This window comes from Chaetomium fimeti (assembly GCF_033439085.1).
Source record: "Chaetomium fimeti strain CBS 168.71 chromosome Unknown B0H64scaffold_4, whole genome shotgun sequence".
Taxonomy (NCBI): domain Eukaryota; kingdom Fungi; phylum Ascomycota; class Sordariomycetes; order Sordariales; family Chaetomiaceae; genus Chaetomium; species Chaetomium fimeti.
In genome coordinates this window covers 3,454,153-3,480,022 of record NW_026944332.1, presented here as the reverse complement: position 1 = coordinate 3,480,022, position 25,870 = coordinate 3,454,153, and the positions used below count along the sequence as shown (strand labels likewise).

The 25,870-nt window shown below is 57.5% G+C and overlaps 8 protein-coding genes and 1 non-coding gene across 9 annotated transcripts; 5 read left to right on the top strand and 4 right to left on the bottom strand.

The window, feature by feature from the left end:
* Nucleotides 1-112: 112 nt before the first annotated feature.
* B0H64DRAFT_461193 (Golgin subfamily A member 7/ERF4 family-domain-containing protein) lies at nt 113-2,363 on the top strand (the record flags this gene model as incomplete). The annotated part of the gene is made up of 4 exons (XM_062807495.1): nt 113-194; nt 561-625; nt 730-2,190; nt 2,247-2,363. The coding sequence occupies 4 exons, from the start codon at nt 113-115 to the stop codon at nt 2,361-2,363; spliced, it is 1,725 nt and encodes a 574-aa protein (XP_062659721.1).
* A 612-nt stretch (nt 2,364-2,975) lies between these two features.
* Nucleotides 2,976-3,047, top strand: B0H64DRAFT_t87. The gene has a single exon. It is a non-coding gene; the product is annotated as a tRNA-Met (tRNA).
* A 698-nt stretch (nt 3,048-3,745) lies between these two features.
* On the bottom strand, nt 3,746-6,371 carry B0H64DRAFT_397652 (uncharacterized protein). Its single transcript, XM_062803890.1, has 4 exons — nt 5,401-6,371; nt 4,980-5,269; nt 4,284-4,927; nt 3,746-4,223 (listed from the first exon to the last, which is right to left on the bottom strand). Exons 1-4 carry the CDS (start codon nt 5,953-5,955, stop codon nt 3,868-3,870), a joined length of 1,845 nt encoding a protein of 614 aa, XP_062659720.1. The 5' UTR covers nt 5,956-6,371; the 3' UTR covers nt 3,746-3,867.
* Nucleotides 6,372-6,860: 489 nt separating this feature from the next.
* B0H64DRAFT_165339 (uncharacterized protein) lies at nt 6,861-8,442 on the top strand. The gene has a single exon (XM_062798671.1). The coding sequence runs from the start codon at nt 6,935-6,937 to the stop codon at nt 8,237-8,239; it is 1,305 nt and encodes a 434-aa protein (XP_062659719.1). The 5' UTR covers nt 6,861-6,934; the 3' UTR covers nt 8,240-8,442.
* Nucleotides 8,443-10,365, bottom strand: B0H64DRAFT_165338 (glycoside hydrolase superfamily). The gene is made up of 2 exons (XM_062798670.1): nt 10,177-10,365; nt 8,443-10,032 (listed from the first exon to the last, which is right to left on the bottom strand). The coding sequence occupies exons 1-2, from the start codon at nt 10,218-10,220 to the stop codon at nt 8,646-8,648; spliced, it is 1,431 nt and encodes a 476-aa protein (XP_062659718.1). The 5' UTR covers nt 10,221-10,365; the 3' UTR covers nt 8,443-8,645.
* A 1,221-nt stretch (nt 10,366-11,586) lies between these two features.
* On the bottom strand, nt 11,587-13,048 carry B0H64DRAFT_165329 (uncharacterized protein). Its single transcript, XM_062798669.1, has 2 exons — nt 12,689-13,048; nt 11,587-12,602 (listed from the first exon to the last, which is right to left on the bottom strand). The coding sequence occupies exons 1-2, from the start codon at nt 12,813-12,815 to the stop codon at nt 11,899-11,901; spliced, it is 831 nt and encodes a 276-aa protein (XP_062659717.1). The 5' UTR covers nt 12,816-13,048; the 3' UTR covers nt 11,587-11,898.
* An 856-nt stretch (nt 13,049-13,904) lies between these two features.
* B0H64DRAFT_475043 (POB3-like protein) lies at nt 13,905-16,415 on the top strand. Its single transcript, XM_062808077.1, has 5 exons — nt 13,905-14,006; nt 14,108-14,330; nt 14,380-14,876; nt 14,932-15,303; nt 15,360-16,415. Exons 1-5 carry the CDS (start codon nt 13,996-13,998, stop codon nt 15,961-15,963), a joined length of 1,707 nt encoding a protein of 568 aa, XP_062659716.1. The 5' UTR covers nt 13,905-13,995; the 3' UTR covers nt 15,964-16,415.
* A 171-nt stretch (nt 16,416-16,586) lies between these two features.
* B0H64DRAFT_397644 (Exportin-T) lies at nt 16,587-20,481 on the top strand. Its single transcript, XM_062803889.1, has 3 exons — nt 16,587-16,987; nt 17,179-18,715; nt 18,769-20,481. Exons 1-3 carry the CDS (start codon nt 16,976-16,978, stop codon nt 20,277-20,279), a joined length of 3,060 nt encoding a protein of 1,019 aa, XP_062659715.1. The 5' UTR covers nt 16,587-16,975; the 3' UTR covers nt 20,280-20,481.
* A 2,181-nt stretch (nt 20,482-22,662) lies between these two features.
* On the bottom strand, nt 22,663-24,183 carry B0H64DRAFT_374323 (peptidase M18; the record flags this gene model as incomplete). Its single annotated transcript, XM_062802328.1, has 2 exons — nt 22,663-24,044; nt 24,126-24,183. The coding sequence occupies 2 exons, from the start codon at nt 24,181-24,183 to the stop codon at nt 22,663-22,665; spliced, it is 1,440 nt and encodes a 479-aa protein (XP_062659714.1).
* Nucleotides 24,184-25,870: the final 1,687 nt, after the last annotated feature.

Below are 25,870 nucleotides of genomic sequence, written 5' to 3'. Positions count from 1 at the left end.
GGCTCGGTTGTGCTTGCTGCTTAATTAACCCTAACCCTTAACATGAAGCCCAACTGATCCCCTACCAAGTATTGCGTGCTTTGTTACCTGGGTGATAAAGATAAGCAAGGGAATGGCGGAGAGCTGCCAACTCGTCATTCCGGGGGACAAGGTTGCAATTGCGGCTATGGAAACGGGCTGCGAGGTCAAGTTGCGTTCTCGAATTCGATAGTTGGATTTAGTTAGTTAAAAGGAGATGGAGGATGCAACAAGCTTGAGCAAGGGGGTTGCGCTTGCCTATTCCGATTAGCGAGTCGCGTTGGCTTTTGTGGTCAGTGCAAACGAAAACATGCGCTAAGCCCTTTTGAGATAGCCTTGACTTCTGAGGCTTGGGCGGCTTGAATTCCCCTCGAAAACCACCAAGATCGCGCCGGCATATTGGCAAATTTCAGACACCCAATTGAACCCACCCATTTTGCGGCACTCTCGCGCAGCGCCTTCCTGACCTTCCTCCTTACAGCCTGCATCTTCATTGACGCGCTGTGAAACGTGAGCCACTGAAATCGCTTACCTGGCGCTAGTCTTGGGCAATTTCAAGCCTGCTTCTGAGCAGGTGGAGAAAGGCATTGGAATTTGTGGCTCTTCGGTGTGCTGGAGGTTTTAGCAGAACAGTGGCCGACCAGGACCCCACGTTCTGAAGACCGGTCGGAGAATAACTTGCCCGGAGAAGGGGGGAAACCGGCATCCTAGCTCTTCGGAGGCCGTCTCGGCGGCCGCCGCTGCCAGATCTTCCCCACGGCTTCACCCACGGCACCAGCTGCCCACCCCCGGCCCCACGAAGCGCTTGCCCTCGATGCAGCGACCGAAGTTCAATTGCCAACAGCAGCAATTTCAAACCTGTCGTCTCCGTCGCAACAACCCGCCAATTCCCCACCCGCTGCCCTGTTACCAGTAGCCCAGGACCTGCCATCGCGAGAACACAGTCTCCTACGAAGGGGCCTCGGCGGCGCCCCGGACACATTTCTGCAATCGCCCTTCCGGACCCGCCGTGCTGGTGTCCCGCTCAGGCAGCTTCACCCGGCGCGTCTCTGGAATCCCACCAACTCGACTCCGAGAAACCTAGCACCTCCGACAAGCCGGCCGCGGCGACTGTCCACACCGCCACCTCCGCCGGTTCCGCTTGCGCGCCCCACGCCCGACGTCACCGAGTACCCGCTCGAAGCCACCGGCACTTCCGCCGGCGATTACCCGCTCCTGACAGTCCCGGAGCAACGCGAGGTCCGGTCCGCGCTATCCAACAGGGCCAGTCTCCATCTCGATCGTGTCGCCGGGGCCGAGCAGCGCGCCAGCCTGCCGCCCTCGTTGCGCCATTCGTACGACGGGAAGCGTGCGAGCCACACGCCATCGCCGGTCGAGGAACCAGAGGCAGGACCCTCAACCAGCCGACACGCTGCGCACCTGGTGGTCCCCGAGACCCGGAAGTACAGGGGGAGAGGCTTAAGCTTCACGAAGCTACCAGCACCGCTCGGGCTCAGCTTCCGGCCGGGGTCAAAGCAGAAGGAAGATAAGGGCAAAGGAAAAGCAGTCATGGCGCCGCCCGAGGATGTCGGGGATGGCTTCACGCCCGATCTAGAACGCGGGCCAGACGTTCTCAATCAGCGCCACTCGACGGCTTCCGGGATATCCGGCATCGGGTCGGCGATTTCTTCCAGCGATTCGTCTATCATGGGCGACCCAGATCAACCGCCAGACAACGGAGAAGAATGGGGGCCACAGCACCCGTGTTATCCGCATTTGAATCCGCATGTCCCGACGGATTCTCCCGAGTATGCGAACACGCGCATCATCAGGGTCCGGCGGGATTGGCTGCTCGAGGGTGACCTTGCGCCCACGTTTTCCAATCTGTATCCCGATATCTTGGACCCGGCGGGGGTCTCAGAAAGCGAGTTCCGCCGCATCATCGACAAGCTGAACGGGGAGCTCGTCCCCATTTTCAGCCCGTACGCCTGGAGGAACATACTCGACAACGTGCTGGGCTTGGCGACCGGGTGGCTCTGGGATGACCTTGGTTTCACGGCTGCCAAGGCGCGCCTCCGGAGCCTCGAGGAGTGGATCGAGCAGTGGAATTCCGACATGGAGAAGGGAATGGACTCGGATGAGGGCATGATTCCACCCAAGATTGTGCCGCTACGGCGGACGGGATACATGACGGTATGTCCGGCCACTGAGTCTCTGTTGCTGCGGTTGATGGGTGCTAACCTCTGCAGCTTGACATTCAAATACCCGACCCCGAACTTGCGCCTGCGTCCCCAACGACGGCCAGTCCATCGCGTGACGGGCCAGACTCGCTGCCCGTTGAACCCCCCGCCGCCGTCACAGCTTAACATCCCCACGGAACCTGTTTTTATTTATGATGTCTCTTTTACGTATACCCCTTAGTCGGTCTCTCTATGACTGATGAGTTCATGCGCATACCAATACCCGTACTTAATGTTCTATCATTGTCTGGCTGGATGTCTTTGGATGCCCTCCGCCCCAGAGGATGGGGTGGCGTTGTGGTCAGTTTTGTATGTCCCTTTGCCAAGTTCTTAGAAGGTGTTTGTGTAACCGGCAAGAAAGTGCGTTTCCTGTCTCCTGTCTTCCCTGTGTCATCTACAAGGCTGCAAGGCTGCAAAGCTGTTTTATATGAACCCTGAAAGTCCCCATTATGTCCCCATAATCATCAAGCAGTGACCACCGCGGCTCTCGACATCTCCACAAGGGCAGGGCAGATGTCCAGATGCCGAACCGAACCGATCCCACATGGCTCCATTGACCAATCCCTGGCACCCCACGCCAGGCTTTGTCTCACCCCTGCGGCGGCGGAACTGGAATGAGTCACAACAGACAAAAAGACGAACACGGCCACTCACAGTCCCCCTGCGCACTCAGTTCGGACCGGTTATCAAGCACCCCCCCGGTTCCGAGTTCCAACAAGCATCAGCGGAAGCAAAGAAAGCGATTTGGCGCAGCGGAAGCGCGCCGGGCTCATAACCCGGAGGTCACTCGATCGAAACGAGTAATCGCTAGCTTCAATTTTTGATGAGGATGTGTGATCGTTGGTGTTTTGTGATCAACATTTACAACCTTTTTTCTCTCGACACCTATAGTTGAGTCAGGGTTAGGGCCATGTAAGTATCAGGATACAGTCAGGAGGTAGACGATCTTTCTTTAATCCTCTCATAACCCGGAGGTCACTCGATCGAAACGAGTAATCGCTAGCTTCAATTTTTGATGAGGATGTGTGATCGTTGGTGTTTTGCGATCAACATTTACAACCTTTTTTTCCTCAACACCTTGACACCCACATTTAGTTGGCTCAGGGTTAGGGCTTTGTAAGTATCAGGATTCAGGAGGTAGACCATTTTATTCAATCCTTTTCTAACCTCAGTGCCATTCTCGATTAGCTTTTCTTGGTTTCCTAGATATATTTCTAGCGTTTTTGCCCTTTTGTCCTTATTTTCCACATCTCCCCCCTCACGACACCCTCTTCTACCCGAAACCTCCAAACACCTGTGACCAAATCTCTAAAAGCAAGACGCTTTCTCCTTCGGGGAGTTCATACGCTCCCTTCTTTAAGTAAATCCATCAGTCGCGACGTGGCCTGGTCTTCTCGAGTGTGATTATGGATCGTGACTCGACCCCAGGTACCACACACCGTATCCGGTCTTTGCATACATATCATCTCACCACCACTAGGACATGAACTGGCTGATCTCGTTTCAAGGGCCATGGCCATCATCACAAGTGCATAATATCCAACCAGCTATATGATGCGGAAAGCGCCGACCCAAGCGTCTGTGGATATCAATATTCTCGCGTCCAAACTCCACCACCACCACCACACCATCACCCCACCAAAGCCTCCCTCGGCGTGCCCTTCTTCGCCCACTCCCTCAGCTCATTCTTCTTGATCTTACCCGTGCTCGTCTTGGGCAGCTCGCGCACGATCTCGACCTCGCGCGGCACCATGAACTTGCTGATGGCGCTGTGGGTGCGCGCCCACTCAATGACCTCGGCCCCGCGCAGGTCGGTCTGGGCGCCGCCGCCGCCGCCGCCCCCCTTCCCCTTCACCTTCACCGTGATGTAGGCCTTCGGCCGCTCGCCCCAGTGCGAGTCGGGCACCGCCACCACGCCCGCTTCCAGGATCGCCGGGTGCTCGACGAGCATGGACTCGAGCGCGACGGATGAGATGTTTTCGCCGCCTGTGGGGGGTGGGTGGTTAGTGGGGGCTCGGATCAGGAGGCTAGGGGGAGGGGGCTCACCTGAGATGATAATGTCCTTCGCCCGGTCCTGGATCTGGATGCTCCCGTCGGGGTGCCAGACCGCAAGGTCGCCCGAGTGCAGCACGCCGCCCGCGAACAGCTTCCGCGTCGCCTCGGCGTCCTTGTAGTAGCCCTTGCAGCAGATGTTCCCGGAGAACACGATCTCGCCGATTTCCTTCCCGTTCTTGGCCACGTCCACCAGCACGCCCTCGGGCTGGTCGGGTTTGATGATGCGCGCCGGGAGGGCAGTCAGGAAGCCGTGCCCTTGTCGCGCCATGTTGCCGTATTTCTCGTTTTTGGGGAGTTGGTCCCACTCGGGCAGCATGTATCCGCGCGTGATGGGACCGTAGGTTTCCGTCAGGCCGTAGACGTGGACCGGGAGCAGGTTGAGGTTGGTCATTTGTTCGAAGAGGTGTGCTGTCGGCGGGCTGGCGGCTACCGTCACCCGAACCGGGCGGGGGAGAACCTCGGCGTCGGCGTGGGCGCAGAGCAGGGTGTTGACGGTCGGTGCGGCGTTGAAGTGCGTGATGCCTTCTTCTTTGAGGAGTTTCCAGATCAGGGGGTAGTCGATCTTGCGTAGGCAGACATGTGTGCCGCGGACAGCGCAGACGGACCAGGGGAATGTCCAGCCGACCGCGTGGAACCTATTGTCGGTGAGCGGGTGGTGCTTCCGTACCATATTGGGCGTGCACTTACATAGGCAGGGTCCAGAGGTATTTACACCTCCCGTCCGGGACGTTGAGCCCGGACTCGACGATATTTGCCAGCGAAGCGAGATAAGCACCCCGATGGGTGTACACCACGCCTTTCGGCTTGGATGTCGTCCCGGACGTGAACGGAATCGCAATCATATCATCCTCGTTGGCGACCGTCTGCGACACCAGATCCGCCCACCCCTTACTCCCCGTCTCCTGGTCGTAGAGCAACCCCTCAAGCACGGCCTCATCGAACGGCCCGCACAACTCACCCTCGGTAGCATCGGTGTCCTGCGGATCGAATTAGCCGGCCGTCACCCGTATTCGCTCTCGAAAAGGAAGAAAATAAAATAACAAGAACAAAAACCGGGGAAAAAAAGGAATAAATCAACAACAAACAACAACAAAACAAAACCACCCACCAAATCCACAACCACCTCCACCCCCGGCCTCGCCCTCCGAAAACCCCCCAACAACCCCTCAAACTCCCCATCCACCACCACACAATCCACCTCGGCAAACTCCAAGATATACCTCACATCCACCTCCTTCAACCGATAATTCACCGGCACCAGCACGGCCCCCGCCGCCACCACCCCATACACCGTCTCCAAAAACGCCGGCGTGTTGGGCGCCAGGATGCCGACGCGGCGCAGGCCGCGCTTGCGCAGGTAGTAGGCGAGGCCGCGGGCGCGGTCGGCCAGCTCGCGGTAGGAGCGGCGCAGCACGGCGCCGTTGGCCGTCACGTGGTAGACGGCCTCGGCGCGCGGCTCGATGGCGGCGGCGCGCTCGAGGAAGAAGGTTGGGGAGAGGTGCGAGAGGTGAGGGGGGGTTGGTTGCGGTGGTGGTTGTGGTGATTGTTGTTGTTGGTCCCGTGATTGGCCTTGTTGTTGTTCCTGTTCGTGTGGGCTGGGGGGTGATGGGGGGAGGAGGTGGTTGAGGAGGCTGCGGAGGCGGGAGGGAGCGGAGGAGGACATGGTGATTGTCTGGGAGAATGTGGGATGAGATGGCTAGAGTTGGCGGTCGGGATAAGAATTGGGATTGAAGGTTTGATGGCGAAATTATGGCAACGGGGAAGCCGTGAGAGTGGACTGATTTTGGATGTAAGCTCGGGAAAAGAAGAGAAGAAAGGTGTTGTGTGTTGTGTTGGAGAGGAAGCTCCTCCGGAGTTATTGTCACGGGCCAGCTCCGATGTGTCTTCGTGCCGATCAAAGCCGCAGAAGAGAGGGAACGAGCGGTGATCGAGGATACTTAGGTAGGTATTCTGTACATTGTTGTGTAGGGGCCTTTGATGCCTCAATCGGAATAAAAAGAGGGGGTTATATAGGTATATACTCAAGTGTTTCCGTCTCGAGTCAACCGGCAACTGCAAAGGCGAACTCCAGCTTCCTGCCGTCCGGTTTCCATCTCCAATTCCTCGGCCAGCCGCGCCGTCACGGCAACAACCCCGGCTTCTCTCCGCATTTCCGTTTCGTTCTGTGTTCCAGGCCCGCGGTGCAAGATGCCTTGCACGCTAAACCCGATTCGGTAAGGTAAAACGGCACCCCGCGCTGGTGTTGGGGTTGTGTGGGGCGGAGCGAGCCTCTGGCCAAAAAAAGCCGAACTGGAAAAGAAACAAAGGAATCAAGCAAAAAGAACAAATAGAAATAAACCGAAAAAAAAGGAATAAAATAAGAGAAATGAGGTAGAAGAAAAGTAAATGGAGTAAATCTAATTTCTTTACATTTCAGGATGACTTTCGTTTTCTTCCTGCAGTCGAGGACTTGAAGTTTCCATGGTCGACACCTGCATTGCATTTGGAGTTCGGCTATTTTTGGACTACTGATGCTCGGGTAACCGAGAGCGAGTCTCGATTTCTATCACGGTCGAGACAACGCGGCGCGTTCGAGTATCTCTTTTTTTTTTGTCTCAGCAAAAAAGCTTCCCAAAGCGGCCATTGTCGCCTCCCTGTAGAGCATGCGGCCCCGACCTGCATCAAACGACCCTGCTGCCATTCCACCTTATCTTATCTCGGCATCCCAACCGAACATCGCTTTCGTCCACCCTGGCTACGACGGTGACTTTACCTCGGCGACCTTCCTATCGCTTCCCCGCCTCGATGACGGCGGTGTTTGTTTCGACACCGCCCTCGCCGCCTGTGGCCTCATAGCCTGCAATCAGTGGTCCGGCTGCTTCTCCACCGACAAGTCTGGGCAGTCACGCGTCGACCGGCCCCCGGACGGTATCCTTCGAGACCACCCATGCTACTACTTCCACCTCCCGGCGTCGGGATCCGGGCTTACGGGCGACGCCTCCTCCGATCCTACATCTCTCTCATTACCATACCCCATCAACCCTCGCTTCTCGGACTGGACCTTCCCTCACCATGACCTCCCCGAGCACTGGACCCGCCTGCAGCTACAAACGAATGCAAACCTCCCGCCCATGATCGTCGGCCAACGCGCCAGCTTTTGCGTCGCAACCAACTACTCCTACGGCGTCGACGTCGCGCACTGCGTCCCCTCCAACGAGCGCGAGTGGTGGGATCTCAACCGGATGGACTACTACGGCCAGCCCTCGATGCTCCTCTTCTCTACGCAGCCCCAGGACGCCCCTGCAAACCTGGTGCCCCTCCGCTCCGACTTCCACCGCGTCTTCGACGAGCGCTACCTCTGCTTTGTGCCCAAGGTGGTTGAGAGTCCGGGTTCGGATTCGCACGAGGTTGACAACGGGGACCCCCAACCCCAAACCCGCCTCCTGATCCACGTCGTCGTCCCCTCCCCCAACGGCCAGATCGCGGGTCTTTGGCACAACCGCGACCTGCACGCCCTGCCTCCTGGCCTCTCGAAGGAGTGCCTCTTTGCCCGCTTCGCCTACACGATCCTTAGCCCGTTTGTCTTTTCCTCAGCTTTCCTATCGGGAACCACTGTGCCCCGACGCCTCCGCATCCGGGACGCCGAGACCCAGATCCCGAGCGTTAGGAAGGTGGGCCCCGCCGACTGCCGGGGGATCCTGGACGGTGGCCACGACGGACGTGAGGCCGGGGGGGAGCAAGGGCGTGATGCTGCTGGCGGTGCTTATGGGGGCGGACGTCTTGACGAGGGGGCGCTGTCCGACTCTCCCTCTGGGCTACTAGCACAGTTTGGCCCTGATCCCGCCTATGTGATCGCTGAGGAGGGGGGCGGGAAGGAACGGGGGCGTGGTCGGAAGCGAACCTTCGAGGCCAGGGATGACGAAGGAGATCGTTCGCAATCGTCGAGGCCTCGAGGCCGAAGGTTGTAACAACTGGACTGATAATATCAAAAGGAAAAGAAAGGGGGGGGAAATAAGAGGGGGAAAAGAATAAAGAAAGGGAAAAAAGAAGAAAAAGAAAAAGAATGAAAAAAGGAAAGAAAAGAGAGCCAAAAAAAAAAAGAATGAACGACAAAAGAAGAAAAGGAAAATAAAACGAAAACAAAAGAAAACAAAAATGACAACTAACGTTACTAACTATTCTCACAGATCACAGCACAGCAGACACTGAGTGACGAAATAACGCTAGATTCAACATTCGCTCAATCATAACTATCATAATAACCCTGACGGGATTCCCTCAGAAACAGGAGCCAGCATTTTTGCGGCATAAACATGGCATACATCATTAGCCCATTTCAAACACAACCACTCATCACCCAACAACCCAACCCGCCTACTCCTTGCGGATGAGGCTGTCGAACAGGGGCTTGAGGCTCTTGGCGCTCTTCTTGGGGTGGCGCTTCTGGTCGTTGACGTAGTCGACGTAGGTGACGCCGAAGCGGGTCTCGTAGCCCTCGGCCCACTCGAAGTTGTCCATGAGCGACCAGGCCATGTAGCCCATGACGTTGACGCCGTCCTCGGACGAGGCCAGCGCCATGGCGCGGACGTAGTCGTCAAAGTACTTGACGCGGAAGTCGTCCTCGACGATCTGCTCGAGCGACATGTCGTTCTCGCCCTTGAGCGACGTGCCGTTCTCCGTCACGTAGATCTTGGGGTAGCCGTACCGCTTGCTGAGCCAGTTGAGCAGGTCGCGGAAACCCTGGGCGTGCGGCCGCAGCCAGAAGGACTGGGTCTCGGGGCCGATGCAGTCGCCGTTCTTGTTGTAGAAGAGCGTCTCGAGGTTGCCGAGGAAGTCATCCTCAGGCGCCACGCCCTTCTTGTGCTTGATGTAGTTGGCAGTGTAGTGGTTCATGCCGTAGAAGTCGTTGGAGCCCTTGACGAGCGCAATATCCTCGGGCGTCCACTCCGGCAGCCGGTCGCCGAGCTGCTTGCGCATCGACTCGGGGTAGTGGCCGAAGTAGATGGGGTCGGCGAACCACGAGATGGCAAACTCGATCTTGCGGTCGCAAGCCTCGACGTCGGCCGGGTCCTCGGGGTCCCAGGGGAGGGTGGCGTCACCGTTCAGGGTGATGCCGATCTCGCCGCCCTGCGTGGGCTTGAACTCCTCGCGGTACACCTTGACGGCCTTGCCGTGGGCGACGAGGAGGTTGTGGCCGACAATCCACGGCTCGCGCGAGCTGTCACCGACGGCCGACTTGGCGCGGTTCGAGGTGCGGCCGGGGGCGAAGTAGCCGCTGTTGTAGCCCAGGATGGACGAGCACCACGGCTCGTTGAAGGTGATCCAGTGCTTGCACTTGGGGATGGCCTTGAACAGGACGCGGGCGTAGTGCTCAAAGTCGGCCGTGAACTCCTCCTTGTTTAGGAAGCCGCCGTAGCGCTTGTCGATGCCGTCGGGGATATCCCAGTGGAGGAGGGTGATGAAAGGCTCGATGCCGGCCTCGATCAGGTCGTCAACGAACTTGACGTAGTGGTCGATGCCCTTCTGGTTGATGGGGTCGTTGCGGCCACCGATGGGGATGATACGCGACCAGGCAATGGAGAAGCGGTAGGCGCGGGCACCGATGGTCTTGAGCAGGTCAATGTCCTCCTTGGTGCGCTTATACGAGTCGCAGGCGGTAACACCGGAGCTGCCATCGGCGATCTTGCCGGGGATGTTGCAGAAGGTGTCCCAGATGGACGGGCCACGGCCATCCTCATGGATGGAACCCTCGATCTGGTACCTGGGAAGGGGGGGAGAGACTGGTGTTAGTCAAGGGTTCAAAGACTGGACATGGAAGGGTGCTGCTTCCTACTGAAGCTCAGGTGTGGAAGCTACTAGCGGAAGGTACGAATAAGGAGGGTAGGATGAGAGGAGGCAAACTCACGAGGCAGTGGCAAAGCCCCACTGGAAGTCCTTGGGGAGAGACATGATGTCTGACTGTCTGTGTGTGGGAGGGAAGGTGAGAGGGGGATGGGAGATGAAATGAAGACAGAGAAGGTGCTTGTCCGGGACTTGAGAGCGCGGAAGGGGCGATGTGCCCTCCCTTATATAATTATGGAAACCATCACCGCCGTTTCATGCCATTATCCCCCCCATTTCTCCCGCGTGTTTCGGACCGTCAACACCGAGGAGAAAGCTAGGCATAGACTGATGAGAGATGCGGGCCACGATCCAGCCAGCCGTGTGCAACGTTTGCGCACAGCCATGAACCATGAGTGATGCGCGCAACCGGGGTCTCAACAAGGACCCGTGGGCCCCCACCGCGGGGTAAGATAGCCCTGGCGAGCCATGGCCAACGGAGCGCCGTCAGTGGTCGACGGTCAGTGACCCGGTGGTTGATGTGGGCAAGCACGCAGGGCCCTTGTCAAAGATGCACGAAATTGCGGAGAACAGGGGCCAGTTTCCCCTTGGCCCCACCGTACCCACCAAACCCACCAACCCCCAATGGGAAAACCGCCCAGCCTTGGGCGCTCGGAAGAACAACCCGAAACACACCTTCTCGAAACAAAATCAAGCGTGGCACCCAAGGTACCCAGGTACCTTACATGAAGAGGCTCTTCCGGCCGAGAGCTGCAGGAGCTCCAGCATCGATGCCTGCTCTCCCGGCTCTCGGAGACGGCCAATGCCCCCTCAAAACCCCGCTGGACGATCGCGAAAGTCGCTCATGCTGCTCTCTCCACCTTGGCATCAGTTTCCGGAACCACGGCCCGTGAAGGGCCAGAGCAAGGACCTTGGCTGGGTAAACTTCGGCGGAACTAGGGGTGGCTGCGCCCAAAACATGGTCACGAGCAGGGGCGTCGTTTTAAGCAGCAAACCACGGCACCACACCGCCCGCGCCGAGATGAGCCTCTTTCAACCGCCAACCCAAACCAAGGCTGGTCTGGCACGGCACGCCGTCGCTAACCTGAGTAGCGGTCGCGTCTATCTGGCAAAACTCCGGAGCGGTTCGTGCAGTGGCCAGTCGCTTCCTACCGCTGGCTAAACATCGGTCGTCCTGGCGATTCACAGTGCTTTGCTCACAGTGGACCGAACGGCTGACCACGGTTCGGCCGCCGGCGTGAGATCCCGCCAGCGAAAGGTGGTGGACGACCGCTTTAAATTCGTATGAGCGACGGCAATACCGGCCGCTGATTCCGGAGCATGAACGTCGATGGCCTGTCCGCCTGGATCATGGTGTGTAAGTCGTCAAGCCTGCACTTCCGTGGCCATGGCAACCATTCCGGCAATTTATTGTTGTCTTTGGATTGACTCGAGGGTTAACCGCGCGGCTCTGTCTAACCATGGTTGCCGCCCGTAACAGCCTGAAAAACATGAGACGTAACGAGAGATGCTTCCATGTCACGAGTCCAGCCGGATGCTCGGATTCGAAATAATGTTGGTTCCTGCCTTCATAATCTCCGACTACAGCCCCCCGATGCCCAATCATCCGTCCAAGTAAACGCCAACTACGCCGATCGACCCCCTCCCGCAACCTTGTCAACCGCATGGAGCTTGGTGCATGCGTGCCGTCCCGCGTTGGAGACTGTTTTCGCCTTGATCTCTGAAACGAGCCGCGTAACCCCTAACCCCCTAGCTGCGGGCAAAGAGGAGACAGACGCTTAACCTACTACGCGATTCCTTCCATTCTCCCGCCCTCGTCGGCCCCCTCAACCTCATCGGCCTTCCGTTTTCGCGGGCTCTCACCACCACCAGCATCATCATCCCCACTCCACTCAACAATCTCCCACTCAATCCTCACCCTACCCTTCGGACCCGCGGCCCCGCCCCTCGTCTGGCGCAGCGCCTCCCCCAGCCTACTCCCCTCGGTAAGTGTATCCAACCACGACAACACCCCAACACTCCCCACCACCCCTTCTCCCTCCCTGCTCCGCGTTCCCGCAGCAGCAGCAGCAGCAGCACCACCACCACCCCGCTCCGGCGCATACAAAGCCGAAGAGCCAGAGCCAGAGCCAGCCGGGCTCGGGCTGCGGCGCAGGCCCACCCCCGCCAACAAACCGAGCTCTTCAAGATCAGCCAAGTCCTCGGGCCACAGGCTGCCCAGGGTCAGGCAGATGAAGTCGGCCTCGGCGGGGGGCGACTCGCTCCAGAAGGACAGCGGCGTGCCGCAGAAGCCGCAGAAGTACCGCTTCGTGTGGCCTCCCACCGCATCCTCCTCGTCCTCGTCCCCCCCTTCCCCTGCTGTCCCGCGCGGCTCGTACGCCCGGTGGATCATCGCGTTCGTCTCGTCTGCCCGTACGGGCACCGCTGCGGCGCGGTAGTATTGGAGGGGCACGCGGAGGTAGGCGGGGAGGGGCGTGCCGAGGGTGGAGCCTGGTGTTGGGGGGGGTTTTGGTTAGTAAGTTGATTCCTTGTTGTTTGGGGGAGGGGGAGGGTTGGGAAGGCTGGGGGGGACTTGCGATGGGAGGGGTGCGAGTGGAACATGATCTGGGCGGTTTGGGTTGCTGGTTGGTCCGAGGGGAGTTGGATCATGTAGAGGTTGCGGCCGCAGTGGCAGCCGCCTCGGATCGGACGGTTGAAGCTCATCGTTTCGGTCTCAACTTGTTGCCCTCGGGAAAAAAAAGACTCGGCAATAACTGTATCTCGAGAGTAAAGTTCAGATTGAAAGCGGATTTTTGCACGCTTCAAAATATGTCGGTCGTGGGTCGATGACAACACTGGTCGGCCGATCTGTCCCTTTATACGGTAACTTCCAATGGCGAAGATGGTTGGCAGCAGTCGGGCCAACGCAAAAGCAGCCAGACACTACTAAGCGATTCAGAAACGGCAGGCCTTTGCCATAAAGAGAGTAAAAGAAGACCAGGTCAATGTCGATTCTTCATGTGATCGTCTGAACTGGATCAGAGGCAATGTTGACCATTTGGCCATCGGTGGTCATTCACTTTGTTAAATCATGGGAGACAGCCACTTCAGACAACCATGGCTCCATCACTTACATCACCGATTTTAGTTAGTGCTGGGGGGCACCCCACATGCGTGCGAGCTCTGTTTGGTTACCAGACATCGTCGCTCCAGGCAGGGAGGCTCCAATCCTCATGTCGAATGGAACCTCTTCCGAGCTGAGTTAGGCAGGCGGGTTTTGCAAGAAACATGAACATGCCCGAAGAACGAAATCTCATTCTCATCGTTTTGTGCAAGTGGTCGTTTGTCAGTGAAACATGAGGGTCAGCATGAGTTAACATCATCTTCTGCCAAGACGAGACCCAAGTCGGTTACCAGGTAATTATTCGTACACACCAAGGACAAGATGACGGACGAATATGGATGAGCGTTGCAAAATATTCCATGGTTTTGCCCGTTGACCTGCTTTACCAAACAAGGAATGGGCATACGGGAAGCGCCGGAAAATCGAGATAACTTTACAAAATGTAAGATGGAATTTTCCACCCTGCTATTCCCAGCCTGTCGTCAAAAGGGTTGAAAGAGTCGTCATCTTATAAGTACGTGTATGTCAGGTAATCTGTATGTGTATTATGTCAGCGATCCAGAGCTCGCCTGCAGGGAGGCTGCCTATTCGGCGGGTCTTGCCTGCCCGACCGCCCGGCAGTTTCGGCCGCCGAGCTTTCCAATTTAGCTCCTGTCGCGTCGGCCTTTCTTCACACGCGCCAGGCGACTGGTAACTCTTAACTCCTGCAACCTTCCACGGCGGATCGGATCCATCGCTCAACCATCCAACATTCCCAGAGCCCCGAAATAACGCGACAATATGGCAGCAATGTAAGTATGAATTTTTGATTCTTCACTTTATTTCCATGTCGTTTTCCATTCCCGCCACCTGCAGCGCATCCCAGTCCGACGAATAGCTGACAAGCCGTTAGTGAGAGCTTTGACAACATCCATTTGGACTTATCCCGAGAACATGGCAAGTGCAGGTTCGCCGAGAACGGCTTGGGGTGGAAGCCCGTAGGCGGCGGCGATCCCTTCACCCTCGACTCTAGCAACATTGGTGGCGCACAGTGGAGCAGAGCGGCTCGAGGTTACGAGGTGAAAATCCTGCAGCGAAATTCGGGGGTCCTTCAGCTGGACGGCTTCCAACAAGAGGTAGGGATAACGCGGGCGGGCGCAGCGGGCATCGGCTGACTTGGAACAGGACTACGAACGCCTTAGCAAGATATTTAAGAACTGGTACAGCGCCACTCTTGAAAACAAGGAACACTCGCTGCGCGGTTGGAATTGGGGCAAGGCCGAGTTTGGCAAGGCCGAGATCTCGTTCAACGTGCAAAACCGGCCCGCTTTCGAAATCCCGTACTCGGAGATATCCAACACCAACCTTGCGGGTCGCAACGAAATCGCGGTGGAGTTTTCTGTCGCTGACGCGGGCAAGTCGAACGGTCAAAATGGCGCCACACCAGGGAAGGGCAAGAAGGCAGCGGCCGGGAGAGACCAGCTCACGGAGATGAGGTTCTACATCCCCGGCACAACAACTCGGAAAGAAGCCGAAGGCAGCAATGCTGGGAGCGGTGTGGACGAGGAGGAAAAGAGCGCCGTCACGCTCTTCTACGATACTCTCATTGAGAAGGCGGAGATTGGGGAGACGGCGGGCGATACGATTGCCACCTTCCTCGATGTCCTGCATCTCACACCAAGGTTTGTGTGCCACGTACCTTCCAAACTATCTGTCTTGTTTCTAACGGCCGCCCAGAGGTCGGTTTGACATCGACATGTACGACGCCTCTTTCCGCCTGCGTGGCAAAACGTACGACTACAAGATCCAGTACGAGGCTATCAAGAAGTTCATGGTCCTCCCGAAACCCGATGATACCCACTTCATGCTGTGTATCGGGCTGGACCCACCCCTTCGGCAGGGCCAAACGCGGTATCCATTCCTCATCATGCAGTTCAAGCAGGATGAGGAAGTTACCCTGGATCTCAACCTCGCAGAGGAGGAGCTCAACGGCAAATACAAGGACAAGCTGCAGCCCCATTACGAACAGCCCCTGCACCAGGTTGTCGCGTATATCTTCAAGGGCCTGGCCAACAAGAAAATCACTGCGCCGGCGAAGGACTTCACAACGTGCGTCTCCATGCCCTCTTGCTGACCGGAGAGTTTACATGCTGACACGCCTCTAGACACCGCCAGCAATACGGCATCAAGTGCTCGATCAAGGCGAGCGAGGGTTTCCTGTACTGCTTGGAGAAGGCCTTCATGTTTGTGCCGAAGCCCGCCACCTACATCTCGTACGACCAGACGCAATCCATCACATTCTCCCGCGTTAGCGGGGCCGTCTCAGCTCTGTCAACTTTCGACATCACGGTGCACATGAAGTCCGGCGCCGGGTCCTCGCAATTCAGCAACATTAATCGGGAGGATCTCAAGGCTCTAGAAGACTTCTTCAAGCTCAAGGGCCTGCGTGTTAAGAACGAGATCGACGAGGAAACGACGCTCATGGCCGCGGCCCTTAGAGACGAGGCCATGGCCAGCTCGGACGAGGAGGTTGTCGGGGCCAAGGCGGACCGTGGCTCGGCGGACGAGGACGAAGAGAGCGTGGATGAGGACTTCCGCTCTCAGTCCGAGAGTGACGTTGCCGAGGAGTACGACAGCAACCACGAGAGCGACGGCTCCGGCAGCGCCGAGAGCGATGTTGACAACCAGGTCGAGGACGATGAAGACGAGGATATGGACGACGACGACGATGAGGAGGAGCGTCCAAAGAAGAAGAAGAAGACCGGTTAGGAGGCAGTTAGGGATGGTATCGCAGCCAAGTTCCGGCGAGTGGCAAGGCGGCCATCCTCTGGCAACGCCGGCTCGGTTCGGGTTGAGTGAAGTTTACGGTATGGCGTTTGGGATGGGAAATCAGCAGCATGAGGTACCATGCAGTGTTTTGAGTGCATAAAATGTTCCTTGGGGTAGGTAGCGATGTACGAATCAGGGGAAGCATCGAGTTTCGGCCTGTGTCATACGGTAAACGGCTCATTGCAGCCGGGCACGTGCTTGAGAAGGGTGCAACATTTCTACCAAGTACATCTGCTTATTGCTGATATATTATAATTACGGACAGATAGGTAGCTTCTGTCCAGGTTATTTTACAGACTTTCCGATTTCTTTCCCCTTCCTTCTATCTTTTCCTTCCTCATTCGTCCCAAAATCTGAGATCGAGTTTCTTATCGGAATGTCGGCCGTTGCTTCCTTCGGCTCCTGCCGAGCTAAATTTACCCTTGCCCCCCATCACAGGAAACTGAAGGCCCAGGCCGAGATGGACCGTGCGCCACCATGCCCCCACCAACGTCAGTGTGCCGAGTTTCTTCACCAAATCGTGCGTGAGCTGTCCATTTTTGACTTTTTCGATTTCAGTGCCCCACCTGAACCCAGTCCACTGCACGCACTGCACGGCATTGCATTCCTCACCAGTCTTTGTTCGGCCTTGCTAACAGCTGCTCCCCCAACCTCGCCCGCTCTCTATCGTGACTACCTACCTATCTCAGGCATCGACCTCACCGCTGTATACTGCACTCCCTCATATCAATTTCTCATACTCTTGTCGCCGTAAAATCACAGACGATGGTGGCTTGCTAGAGGGGTTGATCCATGTGTGTCGGGCACTGCATTTGCTGCTGCCGTTTCTGAGAATGCCGAATACTTCCACATTCACTACTCATCTGCTCGGGGTATAGCACTTCTTGCAATCACGCATTCGACCTGCTGCTGGCATAACATCCACTCTCCAAACATACCTTACTGTCCGGCAATGGACGCCCAGGTGAGTGCCGTCGGTCGCGTGTTCCCCGCTGCCTAACCCTGCTGCCCCGCTATCGCAAGGGAAGGGATAGAGTCACTGGCTTTGATTTTGATGTCAACGATGTCAGCACCGCCATGCGGCCCCTACAACCCTCGAGCCCTTCAACCCTTCTAGCTGCACTCGAGCCCTGTTAACAAGTCGGTTGCGTGCAGATCGAGAATGCGATCGAGATCGCCTGGGACCCTACCTCGGACCAGGCGCTCAAAGGCCAGGCCTTCGACTTTCTGAACCAAATTCGCACCGATTCCCAGGCCTGGCAGGTCTGCACCTCCCTCTTTACCCGAACTCCCCGAACATCCCCCGTTGTACGACTGGTCTGCCTCGAAATAGTCAACAATGCCGTTCACTCGGGGGTTCTCGACGGCGGGGGCCTCGGTTTCCTCAAGCAATCCCTGCTCGAATACGTTGGGCGAATCTACAGCGGCGACGCCCAAGATCAGGTCGACCCGGCACATCTTCAAAATAAACTCACACAAACCCTCACTTATCTATTCGTCGCTCTGTACAAGGAGGGCTGGGAGAGCTTTATCGACGACTTCCTGGCCCTCGCCCAAAAAGAAAACAATCTCCCCGGGGTAGTCATGTACCTGCGTATACTGGGCTCGATTCATGACGAGATCGCCGATCTTATGCTAAGCCGGCCAGATAACGAGGCTAGGCGTAACAACGACCTCAAAGATCTGATCCGCGAGCGGGACATGCGGAAGATTGCTCAGTCCTGGCAGGATCTGCTAGCCCGGTACAGCCATCAGAATGACGCCGTGGTTGAGACCACGCTCAAGGTTATTGGCAAGTGGGTGAGCTGGATTGACATCCACCTGGTCATCAACCAGGAGATGATCAACCTGGTGTTGCCACTGGTCGGCAGGACGCATGCGGCCGGGAGCGAGGACAAAGTCAGGGACGCGGCCGTCGACACCTTCACCGAGATTGTGGCCAAGAAAATGAAGCCCAGCGACAAGGCTGAGATGATTACGTTTCTGAACCTCCGTGAGATTGTCACGCAGCTTCTGGCGAGTCCGCCTCTCCACGAATGGAAGGGGACGCCGCGATACGATACCGACCTTGCCGAAGCCGTGGCCAAGCTGGTCAACACTCTCATGGCTGATGTGGTCCGCGTCCTGGAAGATGGCAAGGTCGACAACGACACGAGGGGGAAGGCAGAACAGCTACTCCGCGATTTCCTGCCGTCCCTCCTGCGCCTTTTCTCGGACGAGTACGACGAAGTCTGCTCGACCGTCATCCCCTCACTCACCGACCTCCTAACCTTCCTCCGCAAGGTTGGACAGCTGCCGCCCACGTACTCCGAAATGCTCCCACCGATCTTGAACGCCATCGTCTTGAAGATGAGATATGATGAGACGTCCAACTGGGGCAACGAGGACGAACAGACGGACGAGGCCGAGTTCCAGGAGCTGCGCAAAAAGCTTCAGATCCTTCAAAAGAGTGTGGCGTCCGTCGACGAGAATCTTTGCATAGAATTTTTGAGCAATCTGGTGGCGAACATGTTTTCTACTCTTGAACAGCAGGGATCACAGATGGACTGGAGGGACTTGGACCTGGCCCTACACGAGATCTACCTCTTTGGCGAGCTGGCGCTGCCCAACGCGGGGCTGGCTCAAAAGAGCCAGCCGAACCCGCTCGCTGCCGAACGACTGGCCGTCATGATGGGCAAGATGGTCGAGTCAGGTAAGGGAAACACCCTGCACTATGTTTAGACGTGTATTGACGTGTGTTGCTAGGCATCGCCAACTATCACCACCCCGCAATCCTTCTCCAGTACATGGAAATCTGCACCCGGTATTACAATTTCTTCGAGGACCAGCAGCGCTATATCCCGCAGGTGCTCGAGAACTTTGTCCGTTTGGTGCACCACGACCACGTCCGGATCCGCACGAGGTCCTGGTACCTCTTCCACCGGTTTGTAAAAACGTTGAGGGCGCAGGTCGGCAACGTGGCCAAGACAGTGATAGAATCCATCAGCGACCTTTTGCCGATCAAGGCTGAAGTCCCCGGCAACGATGCTGACGATGATATGTCTTCGGATGAGTCTGACCACTCGGCCGATGCCGTGTTCAACAGCCAGCTCTACCTGTATGAAGCGATCGGCTGCATTTCCTCGACATCTGCCACGCCCCCCGCCGATCAGGGATTGTACGCGCGGTCGGTCATGGAACCGCTCTTCTCTGACATGAGCGTGCACATGGACCGTGCAAAAGCTGGAGATCCGCAGGCCGTCCTACAGGTGCACCACATCATCATGGCCCTGGGGACACTCGCCAACGGCTTTGCCGACACCCATACCGCCCAGCCAGCCAAGCGGCCACAGCCCCACGAGGCTGTTTCTAATGAGTTTTCGAGGGCCGCTGAAGCGATTCTCATCGCGCTCAACCAGCTCAACGCTAGCGACGACGTCCGCGCGGCGTGCCGGTCGGCCTTCTCGCGTCTCCTCGGCGTGCTTGGCTCTGCGGTGCTGCCGCAGTTGCCCCAGTGGATCGAAGGGCTGTTGTCACGCAGCTCCAGCAAGGACGAGATGGCTATGTTCCTCCGTCTCCTGGAGCAGGTTGTGTACAACTTCAAGACCGAGATCTACAACATTCTCGACGTCCTTCTGACCCCGCTGCTCCAGCGAGTCTTCAGCGGCCTGTCAGAGCCCATTAACGGGACAGACGACGAGATACAGTTGCAGGAACTTCGGCGCGAATACGTCTCGTTCGTCCAGGTCATCCTCTCCAACGAGCTTGGCGGCGTCCTAGTCAGCGCGTCCAACCAGGCCACCTTTGAGTCCCTCATCTCTTCTATCATCAACATCGCAAAGACCCTGACCCACGGCAATCTCGTCCCCAGCCGTATCGCCTTCGGCGTCCTCAGCCGCATGGCCTCACAGTGGGGCGGGCCGGACGTTGCCACCATCGGCGAGAACCCAGTCACCACGGGGGCACCGACACCAGCCATCCCAGGGTTCGACCAGTTCATGATCGAGCACTTCCACGGCCTGTGCTGGACGGTGCTTCAGGATGGCGGGTTCAGACCAAACACGGACGCGCAGTCGCGCCAGATCCTGAACGAGATCGCCGGGATACAGCAGGTCATCTATTCCAAGACGGGCGAGGCGTTCGTGAACCACCTACAAAACGTCACGTTCCCGCAATTGGGGATCGACGGGACCGAGTACCTGCGGGTGCTGACCACGTCGCGGGAGAAGAAGCCGGTCGCGACGTGGTTGCTGGGGTTGTTGAAGGGGAGGAGGTAGTTGCGAGGGTTAAGTAGATACCTGCTTGTGCCCTGCCATGCTTTGATTAGTGGCTGGGGTGGGCAACGGGGGACGAATGTATTCTGTGGTTGATTGATAGCTGCCGAGCTTTTGATTCTGGCGTGTATGTACTGTCCTTTAGCAGCATTGCCAGTCAACAACTGCGATGCCCGGTATAGATGAATAAAGTTTGGTACTTAGATAGCTGGCTCTCCGCCAATTTTTCTCTACTCGACCTCCAACGCATCATCCTGTTTGGGTTTCTGCCATCCGATGGCTGCTCTGTTATCTCAGTCTTATACATTCGTCCGTTGGTGTCTAGATCGTCGCGGCCCCGTTTTTACTCCGTCTCATCTGACATTTAATTTGCGAACGGTCGCCCTTCGTCGGTCACTTGTTTCCTTGGTTTGTACTATTTCTTGCGACTTTGATCGCCTCCCGACTCCTGCCCGTAATTTTACCCCCTACGCCTTTACCCCCCTTTTCACTCTAGACGAGCAACATATAACCTGGCGAGAAACAACACCGGTGACAATGGCTTTAGGAGGGATGATGGCGTTTGCGGGAAGATGAGAGAAGCACAGCAAGTGGCGATTCATTTTTGTCATTGAGGGAAATCAACCGCGGAAAATCACGGTGTTGGGCCACGGACCGCTTCCGGTCACCGTTCTGATGTCGGGTTGGCGATATCTGCGTGCGTTCAGGTTACCTCAGCCCCATTTCAGACAGCTAATACATACGTACCTACTTATCAAGAGGGCGGGTACGAAAGATAAAGAAGAAGGGCTCATATAATTCGACAGTGACGTGCCAGGGACCAAGTAGGTGCGGCCCAGTCATACATAGCAACGAGGAGCGTGGGCAAAGAGTCCAGCGGATCATAGCGTGAGACTCGCGACGTGATCTTGAACCCACCGTGGACGGAGATGCGCTCTCCGGAGATGCTCGAGCGCATCGGGCCGCCTGTTGGTGCAGTCAGGGTCGACAAGGAAGAAGGTCACGGTGTGGTGCTGTCTGACAGCGAGGTGACGTGGATGGATTCCGGTAGCCCTAGGGCCCCGTCCCGGCACGCCTCCCCCCCCCCATTCCCCCATTCCCCCATTCCCCGTTCTCTGCTCTCCCCCTTCGCTCTTCGCTTTCCCCCCTCTCTCCTCCGCCGCCACTGCCCTCCCTCACCGAGGCCGCCCTCGCCGGCGTCGACTCTTCCCGCGTCCCGCGTCCCCGCCCAGTCTTCCCCGCCGCCGCCGTCGTCGTCATGACAGCCTCCTCCTACATCCCATCGCCGTTCCCGGCCGCGTTACTGTCAGAGCTAGCCAATGACCGGGATCCGACCGGCCAGAGGTCGAGTGGAGGCCGCCGCCGCACCTCTCGCTCGCCCTGCCCGGGGGCCACGCCCTCCGTGCCCTGGTCATGGGGGGTTCGGTCTCAGCGCGGACGTGGGCGGTGATGTGCGTTCCGGGAGAAAATGGAGTCTGGGAAGATTTTGTCTTCTTAGCAGGAGGTAGACCTGATGTGCCCTCGCCGCCGGCGCTGCAGTACCAGTGGGCTCCTCCCACGGGGGATGAGCTCTGGGCCCTTCGGACAGGCAAGGGAAGTCCGGGACCTGCGTTGGGTGTATAGGGGCCGTGTTCGTTTGTCACGACCAATGTGTTGATCGGTTTGCACGGACACCAGCCCAGCGCGTTGTGTTAACTGGTAACAAACCGTATATCTTCTGGCAAGACGCTAAGCTTAATAACGACAAGTGGCGAAAGGAATATATAGAGACGGCTGGCTGGGACTCGGAAGCTGTCGGTGTATTGATATGCGGAAAATCCGTCAGATTCTGAAGATCATTCTTCCATCCGAAGAACCTCGTCCGCCGGCCTCCCGGGAGGCTAACATAGAAAACTAGGGGGAAAGGAGCGGCACACGAAGATATGCTTGTGTGTAGTAAAGTGAACTAATAGGGTTCGATGGGAAACTATGGAGGGGTGCAGGGTCACAGTATTGTCGTGTTATGCTATGTCGTTTGTGTGTCGGATCCCCATATGTTGAGTCCAGTAGGAGATGAAGTGAGATGATAAAGTGAAGTGCGTTCCGTTCTCGCCCTAGACTTTATTGTCAGTTATTAAAACGTAAAGAAACTTCGGCCTTAGCGCACAAGTCACATGAAGTTCGCAAATGTCCAGCTTCTGTTTGACAACCCCGGAGATCCGATATATCCTCGCGTCTCATGTTAGAATTGGACAGGTTGCCACGCACAACGCGCAGCATTCAACATAAACCCCCAAACGTACTGCCATTGTATTTACTAAGCATGGAACGTACCCAGACACACTACCCAGCACACAAGACACCATTCAACCCCATCCCCCCGACCTCTCAACAACCAACCCCCCCCTCAATCCACCAGGATCCTCCCCTCCAGCTCCCCAAACCGTCCCAAAAACCCCTCAAACAGACGCACAGCACTCTCGACATCAGCAGAGCCGCCCGTCTCCCGGATGCTATGCATGCTCAGCTGGGGGTTACCCATATCGAGGGTGCGCAGGCCGAGCTTAGCCGACAGCATGGGCCCGATGGTGCTGCCGCAGGGGGAGTCGTTCTTGACGACGAAGAGCTGCAGGGGCACGCGGGCGGCGCGGGCGACCTCCTGGACGAGCACGATGCCGGGCGAGTTGGTGGCGTAGCGCTGGTTGGCGTTGATCTTGATGACGGGGCCGCCGTTCATGGCCGGGGTGTGGTGCCGCTCGTACTTGGCCGCGTAGTTGGGGTGCACCGCGTGCGCCATGTCGGCGGAGAGGAGGAAGGACGTCGCGCAGGTCTGCTCGAATGCGGTGGACGCTGCGAGCTCCGAGGCGGAGGTGCCCTCGGCTGGGAGGACGGACAGGCGCCGCAGGATGGCCGGGAGCAGGTTGGAGTCGGCGCCCTGCGCGGAGAGGGAGCCGATCTCTTCGTGGTCGAAGCAGGCGACCAGGCGGATGCTGGTGTCGTTGTCGAGCGAGGTCGATTGGGCCGAGGAGATGATGCCCTTGATGCTGCAGAAGGTCATGTTGAGGTTGTCGAGGCGGGCTGAGAGGATAAACTCGTCGTTGAGGCCGCCGAGGCAGGACTTTTGCGTGTCGTAGAGGATGAGCTCGAAGTCGACGATCTGGGAGACGTCGACGCCGGCGTGTTGAGCGACGAGGGAGAGGAAGGCCGGGTGGTGGCGCTCGGGCATCGCCGCCAGGGGCTGGAAGTCACCCTCCGGTTTCGTCTCAGGCTCCGCCGCCTTGTTCAGTTCGGCCTCGGCCAGGCCCGCGATGGGCAGCAGCTCGTCTTCCTTGTTGGGGTCGAAGTTGGTCTGCCGGTGCAGGTGGATGGCCAGAGTGGGGATCCTCACGATCGGCTTGTCGACCTTGACCAGCTTCTGCACGAACTTGCCCTCGCCCTCGCCCTCGCGCACCAGCACCCGGCCCGCCACGCTCAGGTCACGGTCAAACCAGCTGTGCCATATGCCGCCGCCGTATGTTTCGACGCCAACTTGCAGGTAACCGTTCGCGGTGCGCTTGCTGTGAGGCTTGACCCGGAGGCACGGCGAGTCTGTGTGGGCGCCGACCATGGCGATCGGGTTGCCCGGCTTCCACTTCGCGCCAACGGCGAAGGCCACGACCGAAGAGCCATTGCGAGTTGTGTAGTACTTGCCGCCGGGCTTGACGGTCGAAGCCCAGTTGTCGCGCTCCTGGATCTTGGTGAAGCCGGCGGCATCGAGGAGGCGGGCAGATTCGGCGACGGCGTGGTAAGCTAGTTGGGGTTAGTCAACACTTTGCGCAACCAACCTCGGCGATGCTACGTAGGCAGGAAGGAAGAAAGAAGACTACGTACGCGTCGGCGAGGCATTGACGAAGTCGAGGAACTCGAAGGCGGACTTGGGGGGAGCCATCTTGACAGGGACAGGACCTCGGCTGGCAGCGGATGCGGGTGCGGGTGCGGGTGCGGGTGCGGGTGCGGGTGAAGGTGGAGGCGGAGGTGCGGATGCGAGCGCGGATGGGGATGGGGATGATGTTGGTGGGGGTGCGGTAGTCGAGGAATAAGAACGTCGAGTCAAGAAGATGCGAGTCGTTGGGCTTGAACTCAAAGTTGAACTTGATCTTCTTGTCGTTGTCACACGAGCAACAGCAGTAACGCCCGACACACACAAAGTTGGCACGAGTCGTGAACTGGGCGGGCCCGAGACAGGCTGCAGCAAATACAACGTGGGGAAGACTCGGCTAGCCAGCATCGGGATATTTCTTTGCATCGAGGGGGAGGAGGCCATCCCGTGCCAGTTGCCTGGTTAGGTTCCTCTTGATCATGGACGTGGGGTTAAAAGTCCACAAGCCCACACGCACCACCACATGAATGAACCACACACAGCTCACTCCTTGCACACTTCCCTGCCGAGACTTCACAAAATGGTCCCACTTGAGCTGGGCGAGGTGGGGCAGGAGGACAAGCTTCTCCTCACAGGGAGATGTGGCTGTGAGGGTTCTTTAATTACTGTGGTAATGTCGCAGATAAATGAAAACACCATAAAAGTAGGTACACAGGTTAGGCAGTCAGCTCATAAGGCTTTGTATGTGAGATTTCACCACCAGACTTCAACATCGTGAAAAAGAGCAGGAAAGAGAAGACAGAACCACAGAAGGCAGGCAGAAGTGGGACGAATGTGACTGCCGACCAACCAATAAAAGATCGAGTAATGCTAATGCGCCCCACTCATCTTGGTAGGCGGCCACGGCGGCATCCCACTCTCCCACTCTCTGAGCTCAGTTCAAGGTTGATGAAAGCTTCAGCAAGGCAGGGGCCGCCCAGCCACCCAGCCCATCTCCCCGGGTCTTCACTTTTTCGGCCAGCCACGATCAAGGCCATGGTGTGGGGGACAGAAGCGAATTGAGGTTATTTCCCAACACTTTTCGCCGAAATAACCTCCTTCGTGCTACAGCCATTTTTCATTTTAGGGCCACATCGCGAACGAAGGGGGCCCTCCGCCGCGGCCTCGCTGCAGTCACGCTCTTGCTGACTTGCAGAACCATGATGACATGGAACTGACGGATGCCTTCTTCACCGAGTGACCCGTGGCCGTGCCCACAGCCAGACGTCTACGTGTGTTGTCGGGCCCGAGGGGGTTTGTATGAATGGATGCACAGTTGAGCAGCAGCCCACGCCCACGCCTCCACATGGCCAGTCAGCTGCATACTACATCATCGTTTGTCAGCCTTGCCCGCGCTGGGCCTGGTTCAGCTCTCAACTGCGAAACGGTCAGGTAGAACCGTCGCGTGTAACCTCGGAGGCGCGCAGGCGGCAAATTTCCAGGCGCCTGCGATTCCGAACATTCATGTGAGCTGAACTTGGTCGATTTCGCCGCTGACTTTTCTTTTCGAAAATAGGATATCCACGTAGTATTCGCATTGGAAGCTTGTGGTGAGAATTATTCAAATCGATGATCCGTACACAGTCCTGTGTACGACAGAGAGGAACCCAAAGTCGGCCGTTCGAGACTTTCGAGTATACTGTGCACACAGTAGGCCTGCGCTCTCTCGGGCTCCCTTGGACACGGCCGCTTCGGGTCGTTCAGACGAAGATATGGC